Source organism: Thalassophryne amazonica, chromosome 14 (assembly GCF_902500255.1).
Source record: "Thalassophryne amazonica chromosome 14, fThaAma1.1, whole genome shotgun sequence".
In the NCBI taxonomy this organism is placed as follows: domain Eukaryota; kingdom Metazoa; phylum Chordata; class Actinopteri; order Batrachoidiformes; family Batrachoididae; genus Thalassophryne; species Thalassophryne amazonica.
This window is the reverse complement of record NC_047116.1, coordinates 33,161,638-33,175,496: the sequence shown is the minus strand read 5'-3', so window position 1 is coordinate 33,175,496 and position 13,859 is coordinate 33,161,638. Positions and strand designations below refer to the sequence as shown.

Sequence of the window (13,859 nt, the reverse complement as noted above, 5' to 3'; positions counted from 1 at the left end):
TAATGCCTTCTGTGAAGATATAGGTTATGCAGATGTATGGCGGGTACAACATCTCACAGAAAAGGGATACACCTTTTTCTCAAATGCTTCTCAATCATCTACGAGAATTGATTATTTTTTACTTCCAAAGTGCCACCTTAACTCTGTTATCTCATGCTCTATAGGCCCAATAATGGTTTCGGATCATGCAGCTGTGTTTCTGCTATATAAATTCTCAAACCCAATCAATCAATCCAAATATTGGAGGTTTAACCCCTCTCTTTTAACTGACCAGAGGTTTCTATTGTATTTTAGAGACGAATTTGCCTTTTTTCTTACAACTAATTCAAACTCCACTGACAACTCCTCACTGTTGTGGGAAACCTCCAAAGCATTTTCTCATAGGCTTATAATATCATATACATTTACTAAAAGGCGAAGGCAAGCTGAACAAAGGAAGATTCTTGAATATAAATTAAAGCGCGCTGAAGGAAAATACATACAAAGCCCAACTGCTCATAAAATTAAAGTGATATCGGTGCTTAGAGGGGCCCTAAACACACTTCTGACAGGTGAAGCTCAAAATCAAATTATGTTCACAAAACAAAAGCTGTATGAATTTGGTGATAAAGCAGGAAAATACTCAGCACATAACAAAGAAAAAGGCAGATTCACAGTCTATTTCTTCCGTAATAGGGCCACCAAACTTTTGATTCATTAAACATTAAACATTAACAACACATTTAAACGTTTTTATGAAAATTTATATAAATCCGAAGAACCACCTGATGGTCTTGAGAAAATGGATACCTTGTTTTCTTCCCTGACCCTTCCATGTCTGTCAGAGGAGCAGAGAAGATCTCTCAATGCCCCAATAACTAAAAACGAGCTACTCCATGCTATTAAAGGATTGCAGTCTGGCCAATCCCCGGGTCCAGATGGACTAAGCGTAGAATTTTACAAAGAATTTCACGATATTTTGATTGACCCTCTATTGAATATGTTAAATGAGTCACTTGCTAAGGGTATACTGCCTCACTCATTGAGAGAAGCAAACATTTCTCTTATTTTAAAAAAAGATAAATCCCCTGAGGACTGTGCATCATACAGGCCAATCTCGCTCTTGAATGTAGACTTAAAGATTCTTTCAAAAACTCTGGTGACACGACTTGAAAAATGGCTACCCATCTTAATTAATGAAGATCAAACTGGATTTATTAAGACACGCCAGTCTTACAATAATGTACGGCGGCTCCTTAATATTATTCAGTACTTTCACCAACACTCGAGAAGTGGTCTGGTGCTCTCCTTGGATGCTGAGTAAGCATTTGACCGCATAGAATGGACATACTTATTTTATACTTTACATAAATTTGGCCTAGGAACTACTTTTATCAATTGGATTCAAATTCTTTATAAAGACCCTCTCTCAGCAGTCATTACGAATGGTCTACGCTGTCCTTACTTTCCTATATTTAGGGGAACTAGACAGGGTTGTCCCCTGTCGCCCTTGTTATTCGCCTTGGCGATGGAGCCTCTGGCGGAGGCCATCAGGACAGATTACAACATTAGTGGCCTCAAAATTGCAGATAGAGAGCACAAGATTACACTCTACGCAGATGATGTTTTGGTGGTTGTAACTGAACCTGAAGTGTCTGTCCCCAGACTGATTGAGAAAATAGAAATCTTTAGCTATTTTTCTGGCTACAAAATAAACTTTAACAAATCTGAAGCAATGCCCCTGGGCACTCTGCAACAAATACCTGCTGACCCATTTCCTTTCAAATGGTCTTTAGGTGGTTTTGTTTATTTAGGAATACGTATTACTCCTACATTTGAACAGATGTATAAAACGAATCTGCCTCCTTTACTTGATCGTATTCGGTTTGATTTGGAGAGGTGGAACAGCCTCCCGATCTCTTGGTTAGAACGAATAGCACTACTGAAAATGAACGTTCTTCCCAGGCTGCTTTACCCATTATAAATGTTTCCAGTTGTGCTGACCCATAAGGTGATTAAGCAGGTGAATGGCTGGCTCAGCTCCCTCATATGGTCCAAAAGAAAGCCTCGCCTCAAATTCTCTGTGTTATGTCGACCAGCTTTGGAGGGTAGCCTAGACTTGCCCAATATCAGAAACTATTATCTTAGTGCACACTTGCGCACAGTAGCTGAATGGGTGCACAACAGACCAACCTCACTCTGGATGGACATAGAAAGTACTATGTCTAACTCCCCGCTGACAGTTTTATTGTTTCTCAAAAAAATCAAATCCTTGAAACTTGCTTGCTCAAATCCCATTACTATGGCCACAGTAATGGCATGGCGGTCAGTAAGAAAACTGGAGGGCAAGCTTAATCTGATTTCTAATTTCACTCCTTTATGTAATAACCCTGAGTTTCTACCTGGAGTAACTGATGGAAGATTTCAGATCTGGGCACAAAAAGGTCTATCCAGTATACAAAATTTATTGGAGAGACGTGATTATGTCATTTAATCAGCTAGTTAAGAAATATGATATCTCAAGGAGAGACTTTTATCAATACCTCCAGGTAAGAGACTTTATCAAGAAAGATACTGCAGATTTAAATTTTGGGAAAACATCAGACATTGAAAGACAAATTTTCCTCACAGGGTCACCTAGTCCTATAAAAGTGTTTTATAATAGTCTAAAAGTCCGTACCACCGTAGACACATCTTGCCTGAAGGGACTTTGGGAGAGTGAGCTCAACTGTTCGATTACTGATGAGGAGTGGGAAACAGCTTGGAGTAATGCAAAAACACTTTGTGTTTGTAATAGGCTTAAAGCTATCCAGTTTCTAATCCTTCATAGAGCCCATATTTCTCCCTCTTGGCGCAACAAATTTAATTTTAGCTCCTCCCCAATTTGTTTAGAGTGCAACACGGAAACCGGTACTCTCACACATTGCTTTTGGACTTGTCCAAAAGTGAAACAATTCTGGAAAGTACTCGGCCAAGAATTAAATAAAATCTTGTCTGTTGACTTGAATGATAACCCTAAATATTTACTACTTGGCGTGGTTGACCCTGTTGTACATGGGAAGTATAACAGGAAATTGTATAAAATGCTGTCCTTTTGTGCTAGGAAATGTATTTTGGTTAATTGGATCTCGGACCAGACTCCCTCTTTGACTCAATGGCAGAAGATGATCTTTGGCTTTGTTTCTTTGCACTATTTGACATGTCGGCTGCATCATAAGGACAATGTTTTCAAAAAAACTTGGGAACCTTTCCTGAAATACGCTGGACTTGAAGTCTCAGCTATCATGCACAGAGCAATTTCATTTTAAATTAGGAGTATCTGTATTTGTTAGGTGAAGAGGCCAATGTTCATGTTCTTTCTGTCTTTTTTATTTTTATTTTATTTGATTTTATTTCTCTATCGTGTTGTTTTATTCTTTTTAAAATAAAACCAATAAATACATAAAAAAAAAATAAAAAATAAAACAGACCTTATATATATATATATATATATATATATATATATATATATATATATATATATATATATATAAAAGTAACGTACCTTTTTATTTTTTTCAAAAACTATATGGATTTGAATCACGTGCGATTACATCAGCCAACCTTGAACCCTCGTGCGCATGCGTGAGTTTTTTCACGCCTGTCGGTTACGTCATTCGCCTGTGGGCAGGCTTTGAGTGAGGAGTGGTCCACCCCTCCCGTCGGAATTCCTTTGTCTGACAACTTCCTGAGAGACTGGCGCTTTGCTTGATCAAAATTTTTTCAGAACCTGTGAGGCACATCGAAGTGGACACCATTCGAGAAATTCAGCTGGTTTTCGGTGAAAATTTTAACGGCTGATGAGAGATTATGGAGTGTTACTGTCATTTTAAGGAGTTCCCACTGAGCTGGACGTCGCGCAGCGCTCCGAGGCGCCGTCGTCAGCCAGTTTCAAGCTGAAAACCTCCAAATTTAAGCCTCTGTTGACCCAAGATGTCGTGAGAGAACAGAGAACGTCCGCACGTCTTTCATTACAAAATCTCCTTTAAACAGTGGAATGTCCGGATAATCTGCTGATCCCGACCTCTTCTGAAAGTTCTCTGTTCTCTCACGACATCCTGGGTGTAGGTGTGTTTCATGCTACAAAAAAACAAAAAACAAAAAAACAAAGTCCCACAATTCTATGCCTGTACAGAGAAATTATCCTGCTTGAAGCAAAATTTAAGCATATAACAGCTTGTATTAGACTTCTGTGACAAACGTCAGAGAAATCCGTATCTGGATTCTTGTTTGCTCTGTGAGCCATGTCCAATGAAAGTGGCCATATGCTATATTACCCACCTATAAGACCTGAGAGTGAGCATGGCAAAAGAAACAGGAACAGAAACAGTTTGTGAGTGACCTGTTTGGTTTTTTGGTTTTGCAAATGCTTTACTTCCGGGTCTGTGAAATTTAATGTCTGTTTTTAAGACTTCAATTATAAAACTCTCTGTAGAATAATGGCAAAAATGATGTGTACACACAAAGGCTGAAATATGCATATGTTTTCTTTTTGCCAGAGTTCTGAAGTATGTGTGCACAGTTCTCGATTACATGTCTCAGTCTTGGAAATGTTTGTACGTGCACAGGCCTGCTGTCCACTGAGATCTTTAGCCATGATTTCATGTACACAGAGGCCCTCAAATAATCATTTAGATCAGGGGTGGGCAATCATGTGCCATGAAGGGCCAAAGCACTGCAGGTTTTCCTTGCTACCAGTCACCTCAGCAGGTGATTTCATTAATGATCAGGTGTTTCAGCAGGTAATTTCAAGACGACCAGTTGTTTATGTTCAAGGTAGAAGCTCATCAGCAACCCACCTGCTGAGGTGACTGGTTGCAAGGAAAACCTGCAGTGTCTCGGCCCTCGTTGCCCACCCCTGATTTAGATATACGAGGTCTGTTAGAAAAGTATCGGACCTTTTAATTTTTTTCAAAAACCATATGGATTTGAATCACGTGTGATTGCATCAGCCAAGCTTGAACCTTCGTGCGCATGCGTGAGTTTTTTTACGCCTGTCGGTTGCGTCATTCGCCTGTGAGCAGGCTTTGAGTGAGCACTGGTCCACCCCTCTCGTCATTAAGGAAATGGCGGAATGATTTGGAGCTTTGCTGCATCAATTTTTTCCTGAAACTGTGAGAGACCTCCAGGTGGACACCATTCGGAAAATTAATATGGCTTTCAGGGACGATTTTATGGGGATTACACAGATTAAGGAGTGCTTAAGGAGATGCGTGGGATTCCTCCGCTCCTCTTTCCATGACAAAAATGTGCCGTTCATTTCTAAACTGGACGCTGTCTTGATCCGGTATGTCGTCTGACTAGCACAGGAATTGCGGAAGACGTGAACATCAGCAGTTTTTCGACACATTGAGACAGAAGTGCGGAGGAATCCTGCGCATCGCTGCGGAGCCGCATGGCGCAAAGCAACGCCGTGATGAAGCCTCACAGGACATGTTGGGGCATGTCCAGCTCATGCTCAATTTCTCGGATATTCACACGACTGAAAAGCAACCGGAAGCCGTCTGAAAGCCACCTGAAAGCCGTCCTGAGAGACCAACACAGAGGTGGTTTTGTCCCGCGCCATGAGCGGCACGGTGGCGCATTCATCCGCTTCTTTTTCCATGAAAAAAACTCCTGTAACAGTGGAATGTGCCGAAAAAGTGCTGATGTCCACGCCTTCTGCCTTTTTGTGAAAGTCAGACGACGTCCCGGATGAACAAAGCCTTCACGTTGGAAATGATCTGGTTGTTTCAGCGGGGTGTCAGCCTGTCGATCGGCGCTCGGAGCGCACCGCGTTCTCAGACGCTGTGGGCGGTCTTTAATCTGTGTAATCACCATAAAGTCGTCCCTGAAAGCCATATTAATTTTCCGAATGGTGTCCACCTGGAGGTCTCTCACAGTTTCAGGAAAAAATTGATGCAGCTAAGCTCCAAATCATTCCGCCATTTCCTTAACGACGAGAGGGGTGGACCAGTGCCCGCTCAAAGCCTGCTCACAGGCGAATGACGCAACCGACAGGCGTGAAAAAACTCACACATGCGCACGAAGGTTCAAGCTTGGCTGATGCAATCACACGTGATTCAAATCCATATGGTTTTTGAAAAAAATTAAAAGGTCCGATACTTTTCTAACAGACCTCATACATCCAGGCTGTGTTTTTTTACTTCTTCTGTTCCACAGTGTGGAACAACAGAAATCAAAAAGAAAAAAGCCTGAAGAAATGCAATAACACTATCAGACAGTTTCATTTGGTGGTCTTGGTTCTGGTATCAAAAACACAAAAAAGGCCACTGAATAGGAAACAGTAATGGAAATGATCAAGTCGCGCACAATTCTTATTAAAATATTTCTGTTCACACATGTCTGTTTATTAATACATGCAATTTTTAATGTACTGTCAATGTTTCACATTAAATTACGTTTCACTTTGTTTTCATTTTGTCTTCATCATATCAGGTTGATAAACTCTGAAGAAAGCGTACGCATGGTTTGAAGTATGCGTGAGGTGCACACATCATCACTCCACGTTCTTCCATTATAAATTCCAGTTCATGTGTGGAACAAGGTGTATACATGGTTTTTTTGTGTACACCGTTTAAAAATGAAAATGAAGATCTTGGTTCTGTTAACATGTGTAATATGACCCATTCAGTCAAAAAAAAAAAAAAAACTGTACAAATACACAAAAAGTCACAGCTACATCTGACATGACCTTCTGTCTCCTGCTCCACAATTGAACCATGGCAACACCAAAAGTATGGACAATCCTTTTGTCGCATTAGATACAAGAGACAGGTAAAGCAACCAGCTGCTATTAATTTGCAATCATAGTGGGCGTTTTGCAGAGACAAGAAACAAGTGGTCGGTATGCTGCCGGCGAAGCAGGGCCAAAGTGGAATAGAAGTCTTTTTTACACAAATACTGAACATGTCACGTTTTGGCCCTGGTCAGGGCTTTGATTCTATCTTTGCCTCTTTCTTTTTCGCACCTTCTTCCCGAGCTTTGCTTTATTAGTTATTTTCATCATGTGTTTATTCCATGTGTTATTTCTGTTCTATTTTACTTTGCCACTTTGTTTCTTTGTCACTTTTCATACTTCAGCCATGGCTCAGTTCTATTCTAGTTTGTTCTGCCGGTTTATGTTTTCATTTTTTATCAGTTATCAGTTATGCTGTAATGTCAGGTTTTGTTTTGTGTTATCATTCAGTCTCTGTTTTTTTTCTTTAGTTGGTTCAACCACTTTGTTTTCTTAGTCAGTTCCAGTTTAGTTTTACTTTGGTATTTATTTGTTCCCTGATTAATTCTCACGTTCATGCCTGATTGTAGTTCTTTTTATAGTTATATTATATTCTCTGTTAGCTCTGTTCTCAGTTTGCCCTCATATCCATCTGATTGTGTTCTTAATCCACTGCACCTGCCTCGCATCTCTGTCTCACACTTTGATTCTGTCCACTTTGTGTTTTCATTCACTCACACTCTTGGCACCTGTTCATGCATCTTTGTGTACAACATCACACCACTGCGTGCACTCCCTTCCTCACTGTCTTGCACAGTGCTTAATCTTTGTCTTCCCTGGTCACGCCCCCTTCCAGAGCATTCTGCACACCTGTTCCTCATTCCACGCCCTAACTAGTTAGCCACTATTTAAACCCTCACAGTCTCACAGTCCCCTGCCAGATTGTTGAATGTTATTCACTTTCCAGCCCTTACACCTTGCCTTGTTTTGCTTTGTATTCAGCTTTGTATTTGTTTTTTGATCTCTGCTTGTTTGTTGGACCAAACCTCAGCCTTACGCCTGTCTGCACCTTTGTTTTGCTGCTGGACCACCTTTGTACTGAATCTCTGCCTGTTACAGTGATTAAACCTTATTCTAACTGCTTCTGCTGTGAGAGTTTGCATTTGTGTCCACCCGGTTTGTGCCACGCCCTGATAGAACAATGTGACACGGCAACTGCCAATCCAAGTAAAGGCAATGTGACAACAGCGTGACGTACGTTGGTTGGTTGGTTGGTTGCTCGAACAAAATAATCCAGGATGGCAGAATACAATTAGCAACATTTGTATTTCTGTATAAATCTATTTGGCATTTTTTTCTGTGACATTTTGTAAAAGTTAGCAAGAAATGAACAATTTTAAACACTTAGTATTTTCAACCAGAAAATACCTAGGAAGTGATTTACTAGACATCTTCTCAAAACATTGGCAAGCTAACTAGCGATACAGGAGCATCACTGTCACACTCTCACGAGCGCCACTAGCTTAGTTTATGGCAAACTAAAAGTGGATGCTCTCATTTTGGCCAAACTTCTAGCCAGTTTCTGGGTATTCTGTGTTAGAACGCAGGGAAAACCTGGTCTTGTTAGGAGAGACGGCATCCATCCCACTTTAGAGGGAGCAGCTCTCATTTCTAGAAATCTGGCCAATTTTTTGGGATCCTCCAAACTGTGACTGTCTAGCATTGGGACCAGGAGGCAGAGCTGTGGTCTTATACACCTCTCTGCAGCTTCTCTCCCCCTGCCATCCCCCTATTACCCCATCCCCGTAGAGACGGTGCCTGCTCCCAGACCACCAATAACTAGCAAAAATCTATTTAAGCATAAAAATTCAAAAAGAAAAAATAATATAGCACCTTCAATTGCACCACAGACTAAAACAGTTAAATGTGGTCTATTAAACATTAGGTCTCTTTCTTCTAAGTCCCTGTTGGTAAATTATATAATAATTGATCAACGTATTGATTTATTCTGCCTAACAGAAACTTGGTTACAGCAGGATGAATATGTTAGTTTAAATGAGTCAACACCCCCGAGTCACACTAACTGTCAGAATGCTCGTAGCACGGGCCGGGGCGGAGGATTAGCAGCAATCTTCCATTCCAGCTTATTAATTAATCAAAAACCTAGACAGAGCTTTAATTCATTTGAAAGCTTGTCTCTTAGTCTTGTCCATCCAAATTGGAAGTCCCAAAAACCAGTTTTATTTGTTATTATCTATCGTCCACCTGGTCGTTACTGTGAGTTTCTCTGTGAATTTCAGACCTTTTGTCTGACTTAGTGCTTAGCTCAGATAAGATAATTATAGTGGGCGATTTTAACATCCACACAGATGCTGAGAATGACAGCCTCAACACTGCATTTAATCTATTATTAGACTCTATCGGCTTTGCTCAAAAAGTAAATGAGTCCACCCACCACTTTAATCATATTTTAGATCTTGTTCTGACTTATGGTATGGAAATAGAAGACTTAACAGTATTCCCTGAAAACTCCCTTTTGTCTGATCATTTTTTAATAACATTTACATTTACCCTGATGGACTACCCTGCAGTGGGGAATAAGTTTCATTACACTAGAAGTCTTTCAGAAAGCGCTGTAACTAGGTTTAAGGATATGATTCCTTCTTTATGTTCTCTAATGTCATATACCAACACAGAGCAGAGTAGCTACCTAAACTCTGTAAGGGAGTTAGAGTATCTTGTCAATAGTTTTACATCCTCATTGAAGACAACTTTGGATGCTGTAGCTCCTCTGAAAAAGAGAGCTTTAAATCAGAAGTGTCTGACTCCATGGTATAACTCACAAACTCGTAGCTTAAAGCTGATAACCCGTAAGTTGGAGAGGAAATGGCGTCTCACTAATTTAGAAGATCTTCACTTAGCCTGGAAAAAGAGTTTGTTGCTCTATAAGAAAGCCCTTCGTGAAGCTAGGACATCTTTCTACTCATCACTAATTGAAGAAAATAAGAACAACCCCAGGTTTCTTTTCAGCACTGTAGCCAGGCTGACAAAGAGTCAGAGCTCTATTGAGCTGAGTATTCCATTAACTTTAACTAGTAATGACTTCATGACTTTCTTTGCTAACAAAATTTTGACTATTAGAGAAAAAATTACTCATAACCATCCCAAAGATGTATCGTTATCTTTGGCTGCTTTCAGTGATGCCGGTATTTGGTTAGACTCTTTCTCTCCGATTGTTCTGTCTGAGTTATTTTCATTAGTTACTTCATCCAAACCATCAACATGCTTATTAGACCCCATTCCTGCCAGGCTGCTCAAGGAAGTCCTACCATTATTTAATGCTTCAATCTTAAATATGATCAATCTATCTTTGTTAGTTGGTTATGTACCACAGGCCTTTAAGGTGGCAGTAATTAAACCATTACTTAAAAAGCCATCACTTGACCCAGCTATCTTAGCTAATTATAGGCCAATCTCCAACCTTCCTTTTCTCTCAAAGATTCTTGAGAGGGTAGTTGTAAAACAGCTAACTGATCACCTGCAGAGGAATGGTCTATTTGAAGAGTTTCAGTCAGGTTTTAGAATTCATCATAGTACAGAAACAGCATTAGTGAAGGTTACAAATGATCTTCTTATGGCTTCGGACAGTGGACTTATCTCTGTGCTTGTTCTGTTGGACCTCAGTGCTGCTTTTGATACTGTTGACCATAAAATTTTATTACAGAGATTAGAGCATGTCATAGGTATTAAAGGCATTGCGCTGCGGTGGTTTGAATCATATTTGTCTAATAGATTACAGTTTGTTCATGTAAATGGGGAATCTTCTTCACAGACTAAAGTTAATTATGGAGTTCCACAAGGTTCTGTGCTAGGACCAATTTTATTCACTTTATACATGCTTCCCTTGGGCAGTATTATTAGACGGTATTGCTTAAATTTTCATTGTTACGCAGATGATACCCAGCTTTATCTATCCATGAAGCCAGAGGATACGCACCAATTAGCTAAACTGCAGGATTGTCTTACAGACATAAAGACATGGATGACCTCTAATTTCCTGCTTTTAAACTCAGATAAAACTGAAGTTATTGTACTTGGCCCCACAAATCTTAGAAGCATGGTGTCTAACCAGATCGTTACTCTGGATGGCATTTCCCTGATCTCTAGTAATACTGTGAGAAATCTTGGAGTTATTTTTGATCAGGATATGTCATTCAAAGCGCATATTAAACAAATATGTAGGACTGCCTTTTTGCATTTACGCAATATCTCTAAAATCAGAAAGGTCTTATCTCAGAGTGATGCTGAAAAACTAATTCATGCATTTATTTCCTCTAGGCTGGACTATTGTAATTCATTATTATCAGGTTGTCCTAAAAGTTCCCTAAAAAGCCTTCAGTTGGTTCAGAATGCTGCAGCTAGAGTACTGACGGGGACTAGCAGGAGAGAGCATATCTCACCCATGTTGGCCTCCCTTCATTGGCTTCCTGTTAATGCTAGAATAGAATTTAAAATTCTTCTTCTTACTTATAAGGTTTTGAATAATCAGGTCCCATCTTATCTTAGGGACCTCGTAGTACCATATTACCCCATTAGAGCGCTTCGCTCTCAGACTGCGGGCTTACTTGTAGTTCCTAGGGTTTGTAAGAGTAGAATGGGAGGCAGAGCCTTCAGCTTTCAGGCTCCTCTCCTGTGGAACCAGCTCCCAATTCAGATCAGGGAGACAGATACCCTCTCTACTTTTAAGATTAGGCTTAAAACTTTCCTTTTCGCTAAGGCTTATAGTTAGGGCTGGATCGGGTGACCCTGGACCATCCCTTGGTTATGTTGCTTTAGACGTAGACTGTGTTTCATAATTATTGTATGGCCTTGCCTTGCAATGTGGAGCGCCTTGGGGCAACTGTTTGTTGTGATTTGGCGCTATACAAGAAAAAAGTTGATTGATTGATTGATTGATAGAACGCGCCCGCGTTCGACATGCTTGATGAATTCCTGTGCAAAAGGTAGTTCCCAGATAATTGTGATCATTCCTGTGAGATAATGAGTATATCTCATCTAAATTCATTCTAAACTTTACCAGTAATAAAATTACACAGATACAGTGTCTTGCAAAAGTATTCAGCCCTTTGGTATTTCACGCATTTTAATTTGTTTATGGCATTTCAAATACAAAAAGTAAATCAGGCTTCTCAGTATACAAATTTCAAAAACTATCTTTCTCAGACTCAAACTGAAAGTAAATCTCTACAACGTGATATAAATTAATTACAAATATAAAAGCCAAGATGATGGGTTGCATAAGCAATCAGCCCCCTTGGTATAATACCTCTAAATAATCAGTTTAATTGCCAGTTTTCTTCAGACCAGTCAGGAGATGGATACATGAACATTTCCATGTCACTGAATATGTACTGAACTTTATTTATATCAGTTATGAAGAAATACAAACAGTATGGCACTCTATGGTAAATCTGTGTGGAGTAGACAGTTCTCAAAAACTGAGTGACTGTGCAAGAAGGAGAAGAGTGAGGAAAGCCACCAAGACACCCAGACAACCCAGAAGAGGTTACAGGCTTCTGTGCCTGTAATTGGAGAAATTGTGCATAGTGCATAGTTTGCATTTTGTATCCCCATTTATACAGCTTCATGATGAAGTGGTACAGAGGAGGGATTTCTATCACCAAAGCATTAAATCTAGGCTTGCATCTCAGATGTACCTTCTGGCAAATTGTAGCTGAACTTTCAGGTCTTTAATAAAACTTCTTTTAATAAAAGGTTTTTCTTCTTGGAAAAACTACGGAAATAATATGTAGTCCAATTATAGATTTACATGCTTTGCTGTATTTTTTTTTCTCAAGCTAACAACAGGTGAAATGTTTTTGAAAAGGATCTCAGTTGTAAGTTAGAGAAAATGCCAAATAAAGCAGGGGAATAATAACAGAGGACAGACCAAAGAGAAAAAGACAAGAAGCTGCAACATGGTGTGTGTGTGTGTGTGTGTGTGTGTGTGTGTGTGTGTGTGTGTGTGTGTGTGTGTGTGTGTGTGTGTGTGTGTGTGTGTGTGTGTGTGTGTGTGTGTGTGTTTGTGTTTGTGTGTAGGAGGCTTTGTCCTATTGTGCCCATGCAATCAGGTGGGCAAGGGTTATGAGCCAGCAAGAGAAAAAAAAAAGGGGGGGGGGGGGGGGTCATGGGAAGAAAAGCAAGTATGAGGGAGCTGCAGAGAGAACACAAAATGGCTGGCAGAGAGCTGATTTCAAGTACGGGCTGCTTTCAAAGACTCTGTGCCTACTACTTAATCTGTCCATTTATTTTGAGAGCTTGCAAAAAGCTTTCAGGAACCAAAGGCAGAATTAATTTAGAAGTGGTGACTTTAGGGTTGGGAAAAATAATAATAATTTATAATAATAATAATTAAAAAAAAACAAAACAAAAAACAAGAGCTTCATGAAGAGTGAAATTGTCACAGTATGCAAAACAGCAGAGTGAAGTATTTCAACTTCTGGATGTGGGGAGCGGTGTGTTGGAGAGCAGATGCAGATGATGTTTTATTTGCATCAAAAGGAAGGAAAGCCTACAAAATGGCTGCAAGGTCACTGTTCACAATAAGCCCAAATATTCTCAAAACTAAAATGTTTTATTCTTCAGTCCAGGTGCAGTAAAAGTTGATATCCAACTACTTTCAGTCAAGAACATCACAAATTGATGTACATTTGATGTACAAATGGCTTTAAAAGTGCTGATCTTCTGTTAGCTTTCAACACATTAAGCCCAGTTTAGGTTTGTCTTTATAAATGTTTTCCTGCGCCACCAGACATGTTTGTATTGTACATCACTCAGATACCTGCTGAACTACTTGTTGGCAGTTTGATGGCAGACGGGTGTAGTGCTGCTGCTGCTGTCTTTCTTCTCTCAGTCTGAAACAAAGGTCCTCCTTGAGTTGAAGAACAGGATCCACAGTAGCGACCTTAAATGTATCTCGCTCTGTCTCCAGGAACATCTCTAAATCCAACATACACACACAATCAACCCTGAGTCCAGCTCAGTTTAAGGAAAGGGGTCATATTATCAACTGTCAACAAGCTAAAATATATAGCTATGAGAAAGCCGTGCAAGTTTATCAGAT

The 13,859-nt window shown here is 39.9% G+C and overlaps 1 protein-coding gene across 1 annotated transcript in view; it reads right to left on the bottom strand.

The window, feature by feature from the left end:
• LOC117525157 (coiled-coil domain-containing protein 148-like) overlaps nucleotides 1-13,859 on the bottom strand; it is a 101,410-nt gene that overhangs the window by 63,039 nt on the left and 24,512 nt on the right. Inside the window, exon 5 of the mRNA XM_034187007.1 lies at nucleotides 13,578-13,735. Coding sequence (XP_034042898.1) covers nucleotides 13,578-13,735 — 158 coding nt within the window. The remainder of the gene's footprint in view (nucleotides 1-13,577; nucleotides 13,736-13,859) is intronic.